Source organism: Larimichthys crocea, chromosome XXIII (assembly GCF_000972845.2).
Source record: "Larimichthys crocea isolate SSNF chromosome XXIII, L_crocea_2.0, whole genome shotgun sequence".
NCBI classification, from domain to species: Eukaryota; Metazoa; Chordata; class Actinopteri; family Sciaenidae; genus Larimichthys; species Larimichthys crocea.
The window spans coordinates 13,420,958-13,435,180 of NC_040033.1; the positions used below are offsets into that span (position 1 = coordinate 13,420,958).

Here is a 14,223-nt window from a genome sequence, read left to right on the forward strand (position 1 = left end):
ACCACTAGGGGGTGGACTGTAGCAACTTTCTACATAACTTCAGTCAAATCAAAGACTGTTTTCTCACACGTGGAAGGTTGAAAAAACAAAAAAAAGCTGAAATCATTTAAATCTACAGTCGGGTTCTGTGTTGGCCGGCCAGCTAGCACTCATGTAAACCATGTGAAAGCTAGTCATAACTTCCTGTTTTCACAAACAACCATAAAATAAGCTGAGACAAGATGCACACTTACACACACACACACACACACATATATAAACATACTCCTGCTGACCCAAACCAGGCCTAAATGAGTGCTGCCAGCTCCTCTCATGTGGTCTCTCTGTGACGCTAGCTGGTCTGACTGCTAGATTAGTTTCTCCTCACAGCTGCTCGCCATCCCCAGGCCTGATGAAAGGCTGCCTGTCTGTCTGTCTGTCAACACAGGGACAAAGACAGAGAGGCCTTGCCACATATGTAATTAGCATTGCTTCACAAAGATTATAGATCATCTAGGGGAGATAAATGACTCTTCACTGTAATTTGTCAATCCAAGAATAGGAAAGTTAACAGAGAGAAACCACAGAATGCAGGATAGCAGCCATCCCTGAAAGGATTAGATGCAAAACATATTTAATTTCAATCAAAATATTCTATTAGTCATTCATTGCAATTGTTTGATTGATATGTACAGAATCATTAAAAGGCTGCATACATATGGTGAAGTTGTAATTGAACAGTCCCTTTCGACCCCTATAGCGTGCGTGCTTTGCCTGTTGTTAATGGCTCCACTTAACACATTCACCCCTCAGATCAGATGACAGGAAGCACAAAGAGTATTTTCATTCTTGTTGTCACAAATACATCAAGCTTCTTTTGAAATATATACAAACAATGATCACATATGCATCTTCTGAAATAATACAATCTACTTTGCAAAATTAATTAAAACTAAATATAAACAGGATGACATTTGACTTTTCTTCATTAAGGCTTGCACATTAAAACATAATGAAAAAAACAAAAACAAAACCAGTAATAAAATAGCTTATCAAATGCATAGCATTTTTTCTTAGACACAAACTGCACTTGTAGTGCAATAATTAAAAAAAAAAAGAAAAAAAAAAGCCATACATACAGGATAAACAAGCATCAAAACTCAATGTGTCTCTTTACTGTAAAATAGCTTTTGTTAAACCCTGCAAACCAGAAGAAAAAGGTAAATTCATTCAGTGAAATGCTTTAAATTTGTAATTTTTTTACATTTCTTTTTACAAACTTTGATTCTACCTAGCCAGATCAGTCAATTGAATTTTCTACCATAAAAATATTGCATCGTTTTGTGTGAGCAAACACAACTATTTCCACATGGTGGACATTTTTTTATGTAAGGAAACTCTTAAAATCATCCAAATATCAAATTTAGAATGGCTAGGAGAGTTTAACCTGGGTTATTCAATGCTGGAAGGTAGGAAATGAAAAATGTAGGAACTCCTCGGTACCATGACCCAGCTGAAATTTCCATACAAGAATAAAAACATGACGTTCTTCCAGTCTGAACTTCAGTTCCACATCCAATTCCCAACAAAATTCCCCATCATTGTCTGGAATGAAGGGAGTTTCCATCTGAAAAAGCCTGCAGCTTTTAAGTGGAAAATTAAACAAAGGCACTTTATAGATGCCTGAGGCAGGATTCACAGACCAATGTGTGAAATACATTCCATCATTTTAATTAGAAGCCTTCCTTTCCTTGTTCTTGTACAGAAAGCTGGTATGGTAGACAATCGTGTTTTTTCGTGCTGTTTTTAAATTTATTGGGAGCTAAGAAATTTGAAGTGAAGCAACCAACAGTTTAGAGGTCACTTTTCTACCATCATGTACTGAAAAATAAACAGCCATTAGTCAATTTTCACTTTCCCCGTGATCGCTCCGCCATCACTTCCTGGACTGGCAATGTCTCTTCTGGCAAGGTGCTGTGGGAAATGGAGTCCCCTTGTGATCTCAGACAGCTCTGGAAAAATGGGGCTGTCTCATTGGCCTCTTCCTGAACAGGGCTCCCAAAAGCATCGTCCTGCCCCGCCCCATCACTGCCCAGAGATGTCTGGCTGACATAGACGACAATGACATCGCCGCTGAAGTTCATCACCTGGCCGCTAGAGATGAAAGTGGTGTTGTGGTTCCCAGACACCTGACCTGAACGGAAAGAGAAAAGGAAGAGATTTTGAGAAGTAGAAAACAGACATGACAAATGAATCAACATGTCTCCCACACAAGTGTAATGACACATTATTGGGAAATTTGTATATACGTATACAGCATGGTTGTGTAAGACACTGGCTTTCAATTTCCCCTTTGCACACAGACAGATAGACCTTCCCCTAGTTATGATGTATGTGAAGAGGGGACTATATCTTGGCTAACCTCAGAAGACAAATGGACAGTGGGTGTAATGACCATGCAGGATGACCACAGAAAGGCCACCGCTACATAGACCGCCATATCATATCCTTTCTGCCTTATTTGTTTCAGTGTCCAGCACTTTTTAGCGTGAGAAACCCAAGACCTCTAAAAACAAGCCATTTGTCAAGGGTTGTGGTTTTACAGACATTGCTGAATAAATGCATACAAAATACAAACAGAAAAATAAGTGCTGTTCAACTATTTTTAACCTTTATTCTATCCAGTAGCATGTTTGAGTAAAAGAGAACTTTCCATAGTTTATCTTAACTTGATTTGTAAATCTACAATGCCTCAAAATCATCATCATTTATACAAACTTGTACAGATCTACTTATCCATAGTATTCACACATGGATTTCAGCCAGACAGGTGAATTAGGAAATTGTGTGTTTTTGTTTTGCAATCTGTCATTCACATTAAGCCTCTGTTTCCTATTTTATCCAACCTCCTGTCTGACTTTCCAGCAGACAGAACAAGCCGACCCCTCCGTGACTCACATCTCATGCCTCATCTATTCACACACGCACACACACACACACACACAGACACACATACACACACATAATCACAGTAAATATACGCAAACAGGCTCGAGCATACACTTTTTCCTCCTACACACACACACACACATACACTAAAAAGCATGCTCAGCCCTATAAAGTTGTGAAGACAAACACAATCAAACACTAGCAGAAAGTGTGTCTCTGTGTTCCCCATCTGAGAGCCTTTCCCGGAATACCAGTCTAAGAGGTCTAGCTTGAAAGTATGTCATTTCACCACAACTTTGAAAACAAAGCTCTATGGAATCTGCTTGGGTTCTTCTGTTTATCCTTTCTTAATACTAAGCCGATTTTTCTGGATGCCCAACAATTGTAGCAATACAGTCCACTGACAGGAGTTTTATCTACTTGAGACTAAAGTTGAACTCTTATAGAACCACTTTCCTGTTTAATCTCAAAGAAAAAACACAATTATGCACTGTTCTCCCCAAATATTGCTTATTTTACCTGTACAGCTACCAGGTTTTAATTCCTCATCCAGTAAATATCAGTGTCATTACTACTGGTGAGATGTCCTTGAACAAATCGTTTCAGTGGAGTCCAGTGGAGAGTGGCTAACAGATAAGACGCTGGATAATAAACATTGTTTATGTGTGAAATATGTGAGACCCAAGGTTAAAAAGAAATATTTCTGTTAGACAGGACACCTCTGACCCTTGTTTGGTCTTTAAAAGGCATATGCGGGAAGTCCACTTAATCAGATGTCATTACTGCATGATGGGAAATGATGTTCATGTCAGGCCAGCAAGCGTGTAATTAAAGTACCCAGTCATCAGTGAGAGTTTAAAAAAAGTCCTCACGAGTTTATGTGTGTGTGTGTGTGTGTGTGTTTTTGTTGGGTGGGCAGGGTTGTAGAAGTATTACTTAAGCTGCGCACATCTTGCTTCAATTAAAGCTGCGGTCACTTTGCGCAACCCTTTGGAACTCTGGGTAAACAGGAGCTTTGTAGATGGCATAGTTCACACTGACACACACACACGCACACACGAACACACTCAACACTATGTTAGTGTGGTTCTAGTGGTTCGCTAGCTCATCAAACCCTCACATATCTTATTCCTGCTCCCTGTGTGGTCCTCCCCAAAATTCGGGATCCAACTATCAATGGTGTCTTTAATAAAACTATGTTTCTTGGAAACAATCACACAAACTTCTTATTCTTGTGCTGAAACCAATCCTCTGTTATAAGATGTGTTCACCTAATAATAACCCAGTTTGAGCTAACCACTGTCCCGATCATACTGTTCTGATAATACTGCTTTTATAACTAACCGTAACCACTCACACATAAATATGCTTCCCGGAGAATTTTCTCTTTGGCAGTGTGTAAAGGTCTCAGTGAGAACAATACAAGTTGAACCATGTGACAGTAAAACCTTCCATTATAACCAACATATATTTCATTCTGTTATTCTTGGTGGTTAGTCCCACCTATTCTGCGGAAAGGGAACACTGTTATGAAGTGTATCAAATCATGTATGGCTACGACCCTGTGGCAATACAGTGGTGACTGCCTACACAAACAAAGAACACAGAGTCCACCTGGCAAACACAACTGTGGTCCCACAGTCTTTGTAATGAGCCATTATCCCCATAGCACAGAACCACTGCGCATTCAGTTTTCATTGACATTGTTGAGTGGTCATACCAAAAGCATCCAGGAAATATCTAACTCCCTATCACGTTTGTATTGCCCCAAGAGAGCTAGAAAATAGCTTCACTTTCTGGGAATCCACACACAGAGTTATGGAAGCTCATTTCTGCCTGGAAAGGTAATAATATAATAGTAATAGGATAATATATAACATTATAAAAGCAGTAATGACAGTACAAAGTGGAAAATAATGAGATGCTGAATCAGAATTGTGAGTTTGACTTTCCAATTCAAAATTATGCAATAAAAAGTCTTTTTTGAAATGAAAAACAAAAACTCATATTCAAAAAACGACTTCTTAGTCCACAATTTAAAAAACTATGGCACGATTTTGAGATAATAAGTCAAAGTATGATTTACTAAAAGGATAAAAATCTAAATGATGAGCAAGTCAAAAATATGATATCATAAGTTTTACTTAAAAGTCACAATTCTGACTTCCCCTTTATTATTACTTTGGAATTTTGTGTTACGATTTGTTTTGTTTTTTGTTTTTTGTCATTTCTATTTATTGTCTATGTTTTTTTGTCTCTGGCAGAAATGGGCTTCCATACAAATGAGTTCCTGAAGTTGTACATTTTCACTAACCTGAGGTAAGAGTTTGTTCAGCCAGCTGACTATGGAGGCTCTCAGGTGTGCACTCCAGTTCTGACTCCACAGAAGAGAGCTTGTTTCCCCTGCTATCCCCCCAGGAAAGTCCCTGGCCTTGCTCTGGACTCGAGCCCTCAGGGGACTTGTCCAGGTACAGATCTCCAACAGATGGGGAAGTCATCAAGGGGCTGACCGAGGTCACTGGGGAGGTTGTACTATTCTCTGTTGAGGTGGAGTCTGTGCTCATCAGTCTGTATAATTCCTCCTGTTTTACCAGTGACCTGTCAGCCAGGTGAGGTTTGAACTCCGATCTGGCCTGAACTTGGGACAATGGCAGGCAGAGTTCGGGAAGTGGACTGGGTGGAGGGATTACAGAGGAGGTGTGGAGAAGTGGAGGAGAAAGAGAGACAAGAGATTGAACACCTGTGTCACTCTTGGACAACACCATCCTGTCGTCTTGATTTCCATCACTCTTTTCACCACCATTGTCTGGCCTTATACTCTCACTTTTCTCCTCTTTGCTACTCTCATCTCCATCAAGCCCTCCACATGAGCAGGTTGCTGGAGTCCCGGGGCTGACAGCCTGGCTACAGTCCTCGTTCTCCCCTACTTCCAGTGGTTCGCGGACGGGAATGACACACACACAAGAACCTGCCAAAAGAGGAGACACACTCACAACCTCCTCTTCTTCTGACACCTCCTCAGGCTCTCCAGACCCTTCACTCTGATCCTCCATCGCTGTCTTCCCCTTGGTGCCTTCAACCTCTGTCAATTCCCCTGTGAGCGGCAGTGAAACTTTGATGTCGGGCACAGATGTGGGGAAGGTCTCATCAGTGGGGCTGTGGGGAGCCTGGCAGATGAGTTTGGTCGTCTCACAAGGTGTGCATTTGGGGCCTCCAGGGCATCCTCCTCCTGCTCCACTGTGATAAAGAGGGGCCAAGGTCTCCTGGAACAATAAAAACAAAGAAAGAGGCATTGTAAATAAGCTACTTTGTGCATGAAGAGTAAGAAAAATTAGATTTCCTAAACCATAGACCGCGTAGTATACAATCGAATAAGTAATATTACTTTTTGTGTATTTGCATTGCCTTTGAACTGAATTACCTGTTGTATCCTAGTCCTCTTCAGATTCTGGACGCAGGATCGCAGATTTACTAGTAAAAGAGACAACATATTCTAAATTAATACTGAACAAAATGCAGGAGCAGAAATTTTTTCTGATAAAGATGATCTGCAAAAACATTTTTAATAATAATTTTAAGAAAAACTAGAAATAAAATGAAGAAAAAGAAAATATTTGGGATTCCCAACATATAGAATAGTTAGTTCTGTGCAATATGCACCTCTTGCATACGTAAAATAGAATAGTTAGTTCTGTGCAATATGCACCTCTTGCATACGTAAAAGCAGGTCTGTTGTGAATGTTTACACTGTGCGCCACCTTCAAATCAGACACCATCAGAACACTAATGAAATAAAACATCTAGCTAGTGGAGAACTTCAAGATTAATATGACCTACCAGAGAGTAATTTCAGTTTGTCCTTGTAGCAGAAGAGGAGCAGGATGAGGAGACACAAAACGGTGATGACTGACAGCACTGAAACTATAACCCAGGAGGGTGCTGCACCTGCAAAAAAGACGAGTTCAGAGCTTGATTCTATCTGCAATATTTGCTCTGGGTAAATCCATCTTTATTTTGAGCATTAAATTGGCTTCATATAGTGACTATGGTGAAGTCTTACCAGATACAGGTGGTCCACACACTGCGTCAGCCTGAGTGCTGCCCGGCTGTATTTCACTCCTACCCTCAGCTTTACAACTAGAAGAGAGGATGAAATCGCAGAAACACAGTGAAGAGGAGTATTTGTACACGTGGACACACGACATGCTCTTTCTCTTTCTTCCCCTCTACCATTTTACTAGCACAAACTCGCCAAACTTGTGGATGATGGATCCGCAATGACGAAGGACAGGCAGATGGAGAGAAAAACAAAATTCTCTCTCTGCCTGTATCGTCATCATCGTTACAGATCTGGCCCGCAGCGGAAGCTGTTGTCTGGCACAGCGTTTCAGGGAAGTGGTATGAGTATTACTCATAACAGCTGGCTGGTGGTGAGACGGAGGACAGCTACCCAAACTAGCCATTTTCCCTTCATGACATTAAAAGATTCCAAAAACTGCGTGTGTGCATGTGTGTGTGTGCGTATATATACTTACTTTGTCCATTGTTTGCATTGTTCGGCACCATTCTCAGCAAAGAAGCCCTTCTTACATGCAACACAGATCTTCCTTCCATTAGTAGACTCTGCAATTATGAACACACATTATAATATACAGTATATCTAAGTGACACTTTTCTGTAACTGTGTAATTGATATAAATGAGGTGTGTTTTGTGTTAATGTATCTCACCAGGCTCCACCTCAAGTCCATATCCAGCACTGCAGGTGGGTATCGCCTCACAGTACTCACAGTTGATTGGATAGCATTGAAGGCTGGGGACGCAGCGACACGGCTCCTCAGCCACTGGGTTTTCAGGCCTCACCATAAAACCCTTAACTGGAGGTCAAAGCAGGGAGTATTTTAGTGCAGGAGTAGGTCTTAATCATTGAAAACAATTGATAATGTGTGTTGCATCGGAAACCCCACTCCACAGGCTGAATCTGTATCTGTGTAGTTGCTTGAGTTAGGAATTAAATGGGAAATAAATAATATGTCAAACCCTTAATCTTTTCCTAGACAGTATTAGAGGTGTTGCCTTAATCTTGTGGCAATCTTTGACGCTCTACTCTATTGTTGTACTGGAAATATTATATTAATAGGTCTTTGTTCTCCACTGTAAGTAAACAGGGGTTGGCAATATGTTTGGAAATAATCTTATTTCCAAACATTAAGGCAAAACCTTTTCATGATTTTGATGTCCTTGTTCAAGATGACTGACCTGGGTCGCAGAACTTCTGCTGGAGACAGCGCTGCTCGCTAGTCCAGCCAGGCTGGTATTCACCACGATTGCATTTATTGCATATAGTCGGGTGAGAATCAGTGCAGTCAGCAAACACACGGAGGCCTGACGGGGGGAAAAAAGGAAGAAAGAAAGAGAGAGAGAGAAACAGAGAGAGAGAGAGACAGGGGAGCAAAAATACAGATGGATTTAACAACCCATGCATAATCACAGTAACCACTAAAAACCTAATGGAAGAAGAGAAAAGAAGGAAGAAAATTGACAAAATTAGAGCCCTTTGCCTCTTTTAAAGAAGTGGGTCCTTTTAGTGGATCAAATGTCACAGTAAATTGGGTGTGTATGTGTGTGGTTATGAAAACACATGTATTTCTGAGCCATTTTAAGCCAAAATGTTCCGTTTTTAAACATCCTTCCTCTTTTGATTTAGGATCTTTGTGAATGGAAATCTATTTTTATTTCATGCTGCTTCCATTGAGTAAGCTAAATGCTCACACTGCTTTCTGGTGTTTCACTTCGATCCCTTTTGTATGTGTGTGTGTGTGTTATTACCTGGTTCACACTTCTTGCAGCATCTGTTGTTTTTTAAGTAATGTGTCTCTTCACACTGGAGAGATTTGGTGACCGCATTCTAGAAAATATCAAGACAAGACGTTAGTTTTGTGTAAGGTTAGCTTTTTATGTGACAACATTACATTTACAAAAATCTGTCTTATATTCCTTTACAACACATTTTTTGAGGAAAATAGGTAAGAAACAAACAAAGAAGTTAAATAAAAACTTTTTATTTTTATTTTATAGTGTCACTTTCTTGATCAAAAACATACATTTTCCCTCAGTGAGTGCCACGCTCTATGGCAATCCTTCCTTCAGTTCATCTTGCACGTGATATTTTAAGATGGCGGTGAGTAATGAGAGGAAGAAGATGGTTAAAATATTTCCAAGACATGCCCAGGAATTCTTTCCACCCTCTCAGAAGCACCTGACCACAGCACTGTGCACCCTCCAAACCAGCAAACTAAACCCTAATAGTACCCAGTTACATAAGAAAACCCAGTGGAACTAGATGCAATCAACTTCACTTGGCTTGGAATTAATAAACACTTGGCTGCAGATATTCTCCTGATCCCCACTAGCGAGCTGTTAAAAGGAAATTGGTTTTGGCAGGATGACCTATTGGTCATTAAGTAACACCCATTAAGTAAATGGTGAAAATAAATGTTGTGACAGCTGTTAAGCGAAATGCTCAGTCTTCTGTTCTAACTTGCTATAATGATAATGTTATGTTATCCTTAAACTATAGCAATAGTATGGATGTCTTGTTGCAAGTAACATGGAGGTAAACAGTGAAACATCTGTGCATGTTTTAAGCAATAAATGGGAACTCCAGTAAAAAGTTCACAAAGGTAAGCCTTGCAGACACACACACACACACACACACACACACACACACTCTGCACACCCTCTGGCCACCCTAAATTAAGGGCTGGTTGACTCCTCGCCACACTGCTGAATTAGAGAATCTGGCTGTTATGACAGAAACTACGCCAAAGCCACAGAGTCTATATATAAAATGTAGAAAAATACAACCTATAGGCCTGACTACACCATGACCTCGGACTAACCTTCTGCTTTTTCTCATTCAGCCCTTCTGAAAGCTCCTTTTCCCCATGAAATTATTCACGAATCTCAGTCATTCATACTGTCATTTACACAGAAAAGGAAATGCTGGTGCTGTAGAAGTCCAGTTGTGTAAAATGTGACAAATCCATCCTCCTGCTCTCCCCTTAGTACATTTGTCTGTCATTATACTCATCAACAACGGCTGTCTTTTCTTTCCCATTGTGCATCTCTCTGACTGTAATTCAGAACAGAAATTTGAATGTTTTAGTTTCCTGTACTGATTCTAAAAACAAAACAATTCTTGAGAAACCACTGAATTCTTGTTTTTCTTGGCAAAGGATTAAAAATACACACAATATCAGTTGGAATAATAGGATTAACTCTGATGTTGTCCCTCCTCCTCTCCTTCGTTGTTGTTATTTCGCACATTTTTCTCACACCTCCACGTTAAAAGTCTGTTAAGTCTCAGTGCCTGTCTGTCCGGCCTCAGGCTACAGCAACGCAACATGAACACTGGCAAGCGTTTAATTACCTCCACCCAGCGTCTCACACATCAGCCAGTCTTTGTTTTATAATCTAACCAGAGGGATAATGATGCACAGCTCTCATAGCTCGGACCGCAACACTAATGAGTACCATGTGCTCCAGCAGACATAAGTGACAGAAGTAGGAAAGGTTCTCATGCTAAGAAGTTCATGTCTTTGGGTAAAAACTTTGAGTTAGATGTGGAGACACAGTTGCAAAGCCAGCGGTGGACAACTGGACCAGAGTGCACAGGAAGCCAAAAGAATGCTGGGAATTGTATTTTTGTTACCGCCACATCTAAACATTGGGTCTCAATTATGCGAGGCCGTATGTTTTGACTCACTAAATATATATGTAAGAGAAAAAGAGCTGATCCACCCTATATGATTATAGGTTATCATAACGGTCAAGATAGAACATCCAACCTCAAAACTAATTTTATCTGCTGTATGGATTGTGTGTGAGTCTAAGAAAAATTGTAAAAAAAAAGACAGCAATAGGAGACGGAAAGGTGGAAACAGATGCATGAGAAAATGATGAATGGAGAAAACAGACAAAGGGGGCATTAAGTGTCCTGTTGCTCCCGTAATATTCAGCAACTGCCTTTTTCAATAAAATCACTGTTTGCACGAGGATTTGTTTATATTCTCAAAACCCTTCATCGGTTGTGTGATCCTATCAAACAGGAGTGTGACGCTGAGTGCATTCCATTCGCCGTCAGAAAACCAGAGAATTTGCATAACGGCCACAGCAGCCATTGGCAGCGAGCCAAGAGGAGCACAGTGTGACTTTTTAGGCCTTTACAGGTTTCAGCAACCCATGATAAGATGCCGTAAAAGGATAATGCAACACAAGTGAACGCTTGTACAATGTTCACACCTGTGATTAATTATTGGAAAGCCATAAAAACAAATCCTTTGAAGCACCATCTGCACAAATCAGAGTATTTACTGTATCTGACACTCCTGATTGTACTTTAATCATATGAGCATCTAAAAGGCTTACCGGATTATTACTTGACTAGTAAATAAACATAGTTTGCATTTGTTTGACACATTCCATTGTCTTATCTAAATACTGGTTGTGATTTTCTTGCTACCCAGTCAAATGTATCAAATAACAGGCACTGCATTGTTTTCCCTGGGAAAAAAATCATCTGGGGTATAGACTGACATATTTTAGAATTGCAGAAGGAAAAGTGGAAAGAAAGTTTGGAAATCAGCAAAAACATTGATGGCTGACAAAAAATGTGTAAGATACATAAACCCAACTTAATGACCAGATGCAAAAAGTTCCCAGAAATGAAGTCCAGAGACAGCTGTTGACTGTGCCAATTGTTTTTAATTGAACTATGAAGAGCTTAATCCAGATGTGTAAAGGTCTTAAAACAATTATAATTTCTTCCCCACACAAAGCTCCATTGTCATACATGACTGCGTGCTTAATCTATGAACTCAATGGTTGTTATTTGCGTAGTTAAATCAAGTTTGGATCTGCAGGCCTGAAGCAATGGACTGTTATTGCTCAAACCGTGGTAGACATAACACTGATTACTGACGTGGATAGATGGTTGGATGGATGGATGGCTGAGTGGATGGATGGGTGGGATGAAGTGAAAAGATTAGAGAAAGATTTAGTGAGAGATTTCTGTTGGACGGTTGAACGGCGGACATCTGACGATGGTCAGATGCATGAATAGAGAAGCTGACCAATAAAAAGCACAGGAGCAATGTGGGTAGGCAAGTAAATGAATCCTTCAAAGCTCAGCTTATTCATGATATATTGACTATTATGCTTTCGACATCTTGAAGTAATCTTGTATTGCTCAATGTCACACAGACAGTTTGAAATGAATTTGGAATGGATTGGATGAAGTGGTTGAAAACCAAGAAAATGAAGGGGAATTCTTTTGGGATACTGTGAGTCAGTAATGGCAAGACCACGGTGAGAACAAACCAAAGCCAAAGGTTTGCAGTGTCACCTTATAACGTACATGAAAAGTACTCCTTCCCTTCCACATAGTGGAAATTGCTCACTCTTCTCACCACTTCTTGGAGAAATGTGACTTGCATTTGACAGAAAAGAAAAACATCTTTCCTTTGTGTCATTATCGGTCTTGATCTCATGGCCTTGATACAGTGCCCTCCCTAAGCAGTGTCTCTTGCACACATTTCTGGAGAAGTAGAGAGGAAAAACAGGAGAGAAAGAGCGTCTGTTCCAGTCAGTCAGAACGACGCTGACTTACGGTAACACAGGCAAACAGGCAGTGATAGATCACTGGTGCCCAGCAGTCCCACCACTACAACCACAGCTTATAAACTACTCCACCTGGACAGAGTTAGCTCCCTTGGATTAAACAACAGCATGGACAACATCTCATGGGCCATTCACTTTTTTTCCTTCAATTAAAGTGTGGCAGAGTGAGACAACATAATGGCAATTATTTCATCAGTGCCTTTGAGGTGTGGCTGATCAACATCCAGATACACCAAAAACAAGATAAGTACCATAAAGTGATGCTATGTGATGTTATGGTAGTGATAGTGAAACACAACACAATCACATTTTTAATTTTAGTATGGATTCCCCTGATGAGCCATTTGGCCCGCGTCGGTCCCCTCTGGACCGGGAGAGAATGCTTGGTGAGGGGAGAAGAGCATCCAACTGCCAGCAACGTTCTTGCGGTCAGCACAGGGGAGGTGGACTTGACCCAAACACAACTGTTTCCAGTCAGTGTCCCGGGCGTAAAAATTGAAACCCCTCCCTTCCCTTCTTTCCCCTTCTGACCCGTTCATACAAATCATCCGAGGTGATGACACATATTCTGGTTTACTGTTACATATCTTCATGTCCATCTACTCACGATAAATAAACCACCATGACTCTCAGTGTTTTGAATTGCCACTCATTCCAATAAAACTTGACAGCTTCCAAAAATAGTGCAAAGGAGACAGAGCATAAAAAAGTAATTACCAACTCTTTTGACAGTTTAACAAACTCCTTCATTTTGTAATCAGGGAATTTAAAAAAGAAAAACTTCTTTTCAACACCAGATGAGCGTCTTTTACCTGTGCGTAAAAGGTGACGAGGACGCACGTTATCCAGCCTCGGACTATCCAACTTGTAGAAAAAATCAATCTCATCTCTGCTGGTTGATGAAGACTACTTCTGCGAGAAACTTTTTTCTCTCTCTCAGCCAAGCCGACGACACTGAACGCCAAGATCCGATTCGCAATCACTTCTTTTTCTGTGCGTAAATGTGGCGGGTCCTCCACACCGTCTCACAGGGCATACTTGCGCCTTCATTCCCGGCTGGGCAGCTGCAGTTCCCACCTCTCTTCTCCTCTCATCTTCCTGTTGCTTTCACCCACGCGTTGTGGAGGAAGCTGCATGCAACAGCTTGTAAAAAACTGACTGAGTGACTGCAGGGAGGGAGGGAGGGAACTTCTCCACGTTGTCATGTGTGAAGAAAAGAGTTCATCCCCTTTCTTTTCTTCCCTCCTGGCCCTAAGCACTCATCTCTCTCTCTCTCTCTCTCTCTCTCTCTCTGAATGAGTGTGTATGTGACAGAGCAAGTGTGCCTGTGAGTGATGTAAGATTATCACAGTAACCTGAACCTTCACACACTGGAATTACAAGTGCAGTGTCACAACACGTTTCTGTTTTTAAAAAACTTTAATGCTTAGTTGCCCAACAGCCTGCACAATTTATTTTGACAGAGTCTGTGGCACTTTTATGTGATTAGCCAAATAAGTTGAGTCATGACCTCATGCCAGAGATGGATGGAGATACCACCCTCCCCACTTTGGGGTCAAAGTATGTGGTCACTTTTCATAGATTTCATAGATCTCTTCCTGCATTTGCATGAAAG

The 14,223-nt window shown here is 40.8% G+C and overlaps 1 protein-coding gene across 1 annotated transcript; it reads right to left on the minus strand.

The window, feature by feature from the left end:
• Positions 1-373: 373 nt before the first annotated feature.
• On the minus strand, positions 374-13,794 carry tnfrsf11a (tumor necrosis factor receptor superfamily, member 11a, NFKB activator). The gene is made up of 10 exons (XM_019254867.2): positions 13,421-13,794; positions 8,757-8,835; positions 8,187-8,312; positions 7,658-7,804; positions 7,464-7,551; positions 6,989-7,065; positions 6,766-6,873; positions 6,350-6,399; positions 5,243-6,191; positions 374-2,173 (listed from the first exon to the last, which is right to left on the minus strand). Exons 1-10 carry the CDS (start codon positions 13,493-13,495, stop codon positions 1,890-1,892), a joined length of 1,983 nt encoding a protein of 660 aa, XP_019110412.2. The 5' UTR covers positions 13,496-13,794; the 3' UTR covers positions 374-1,889.
• Between the last annotated feature and the right edge of the window lie 429 nt (positions 13,795-14,223).

Excerpts from the sequence above, each read along its gene's own strand:
- tnfrsf11a (XM_019254867.2), bottom strand. The coding sequence starts at position 13,495 with ATGAGATTGATTTTTTCTACAAGTTGGATAGTCCGAGGCTGGATAACG. Across the intron at positions 8,836-13,420 it reads TCGTCACCTTTTACGCACAG|AATGCGGTCACCAAATCTCT; the intron begins GTAAAAGACGCT and ends GATATTTTCTAG. Across the intron at positions 6,192-6,349 it reads AGAGGACTAGGATACAACAG|GAGACCTTGGCCCCTCTTTA; the intron begins GTAATTCAGTTC and ends TTATTGTTCCAG.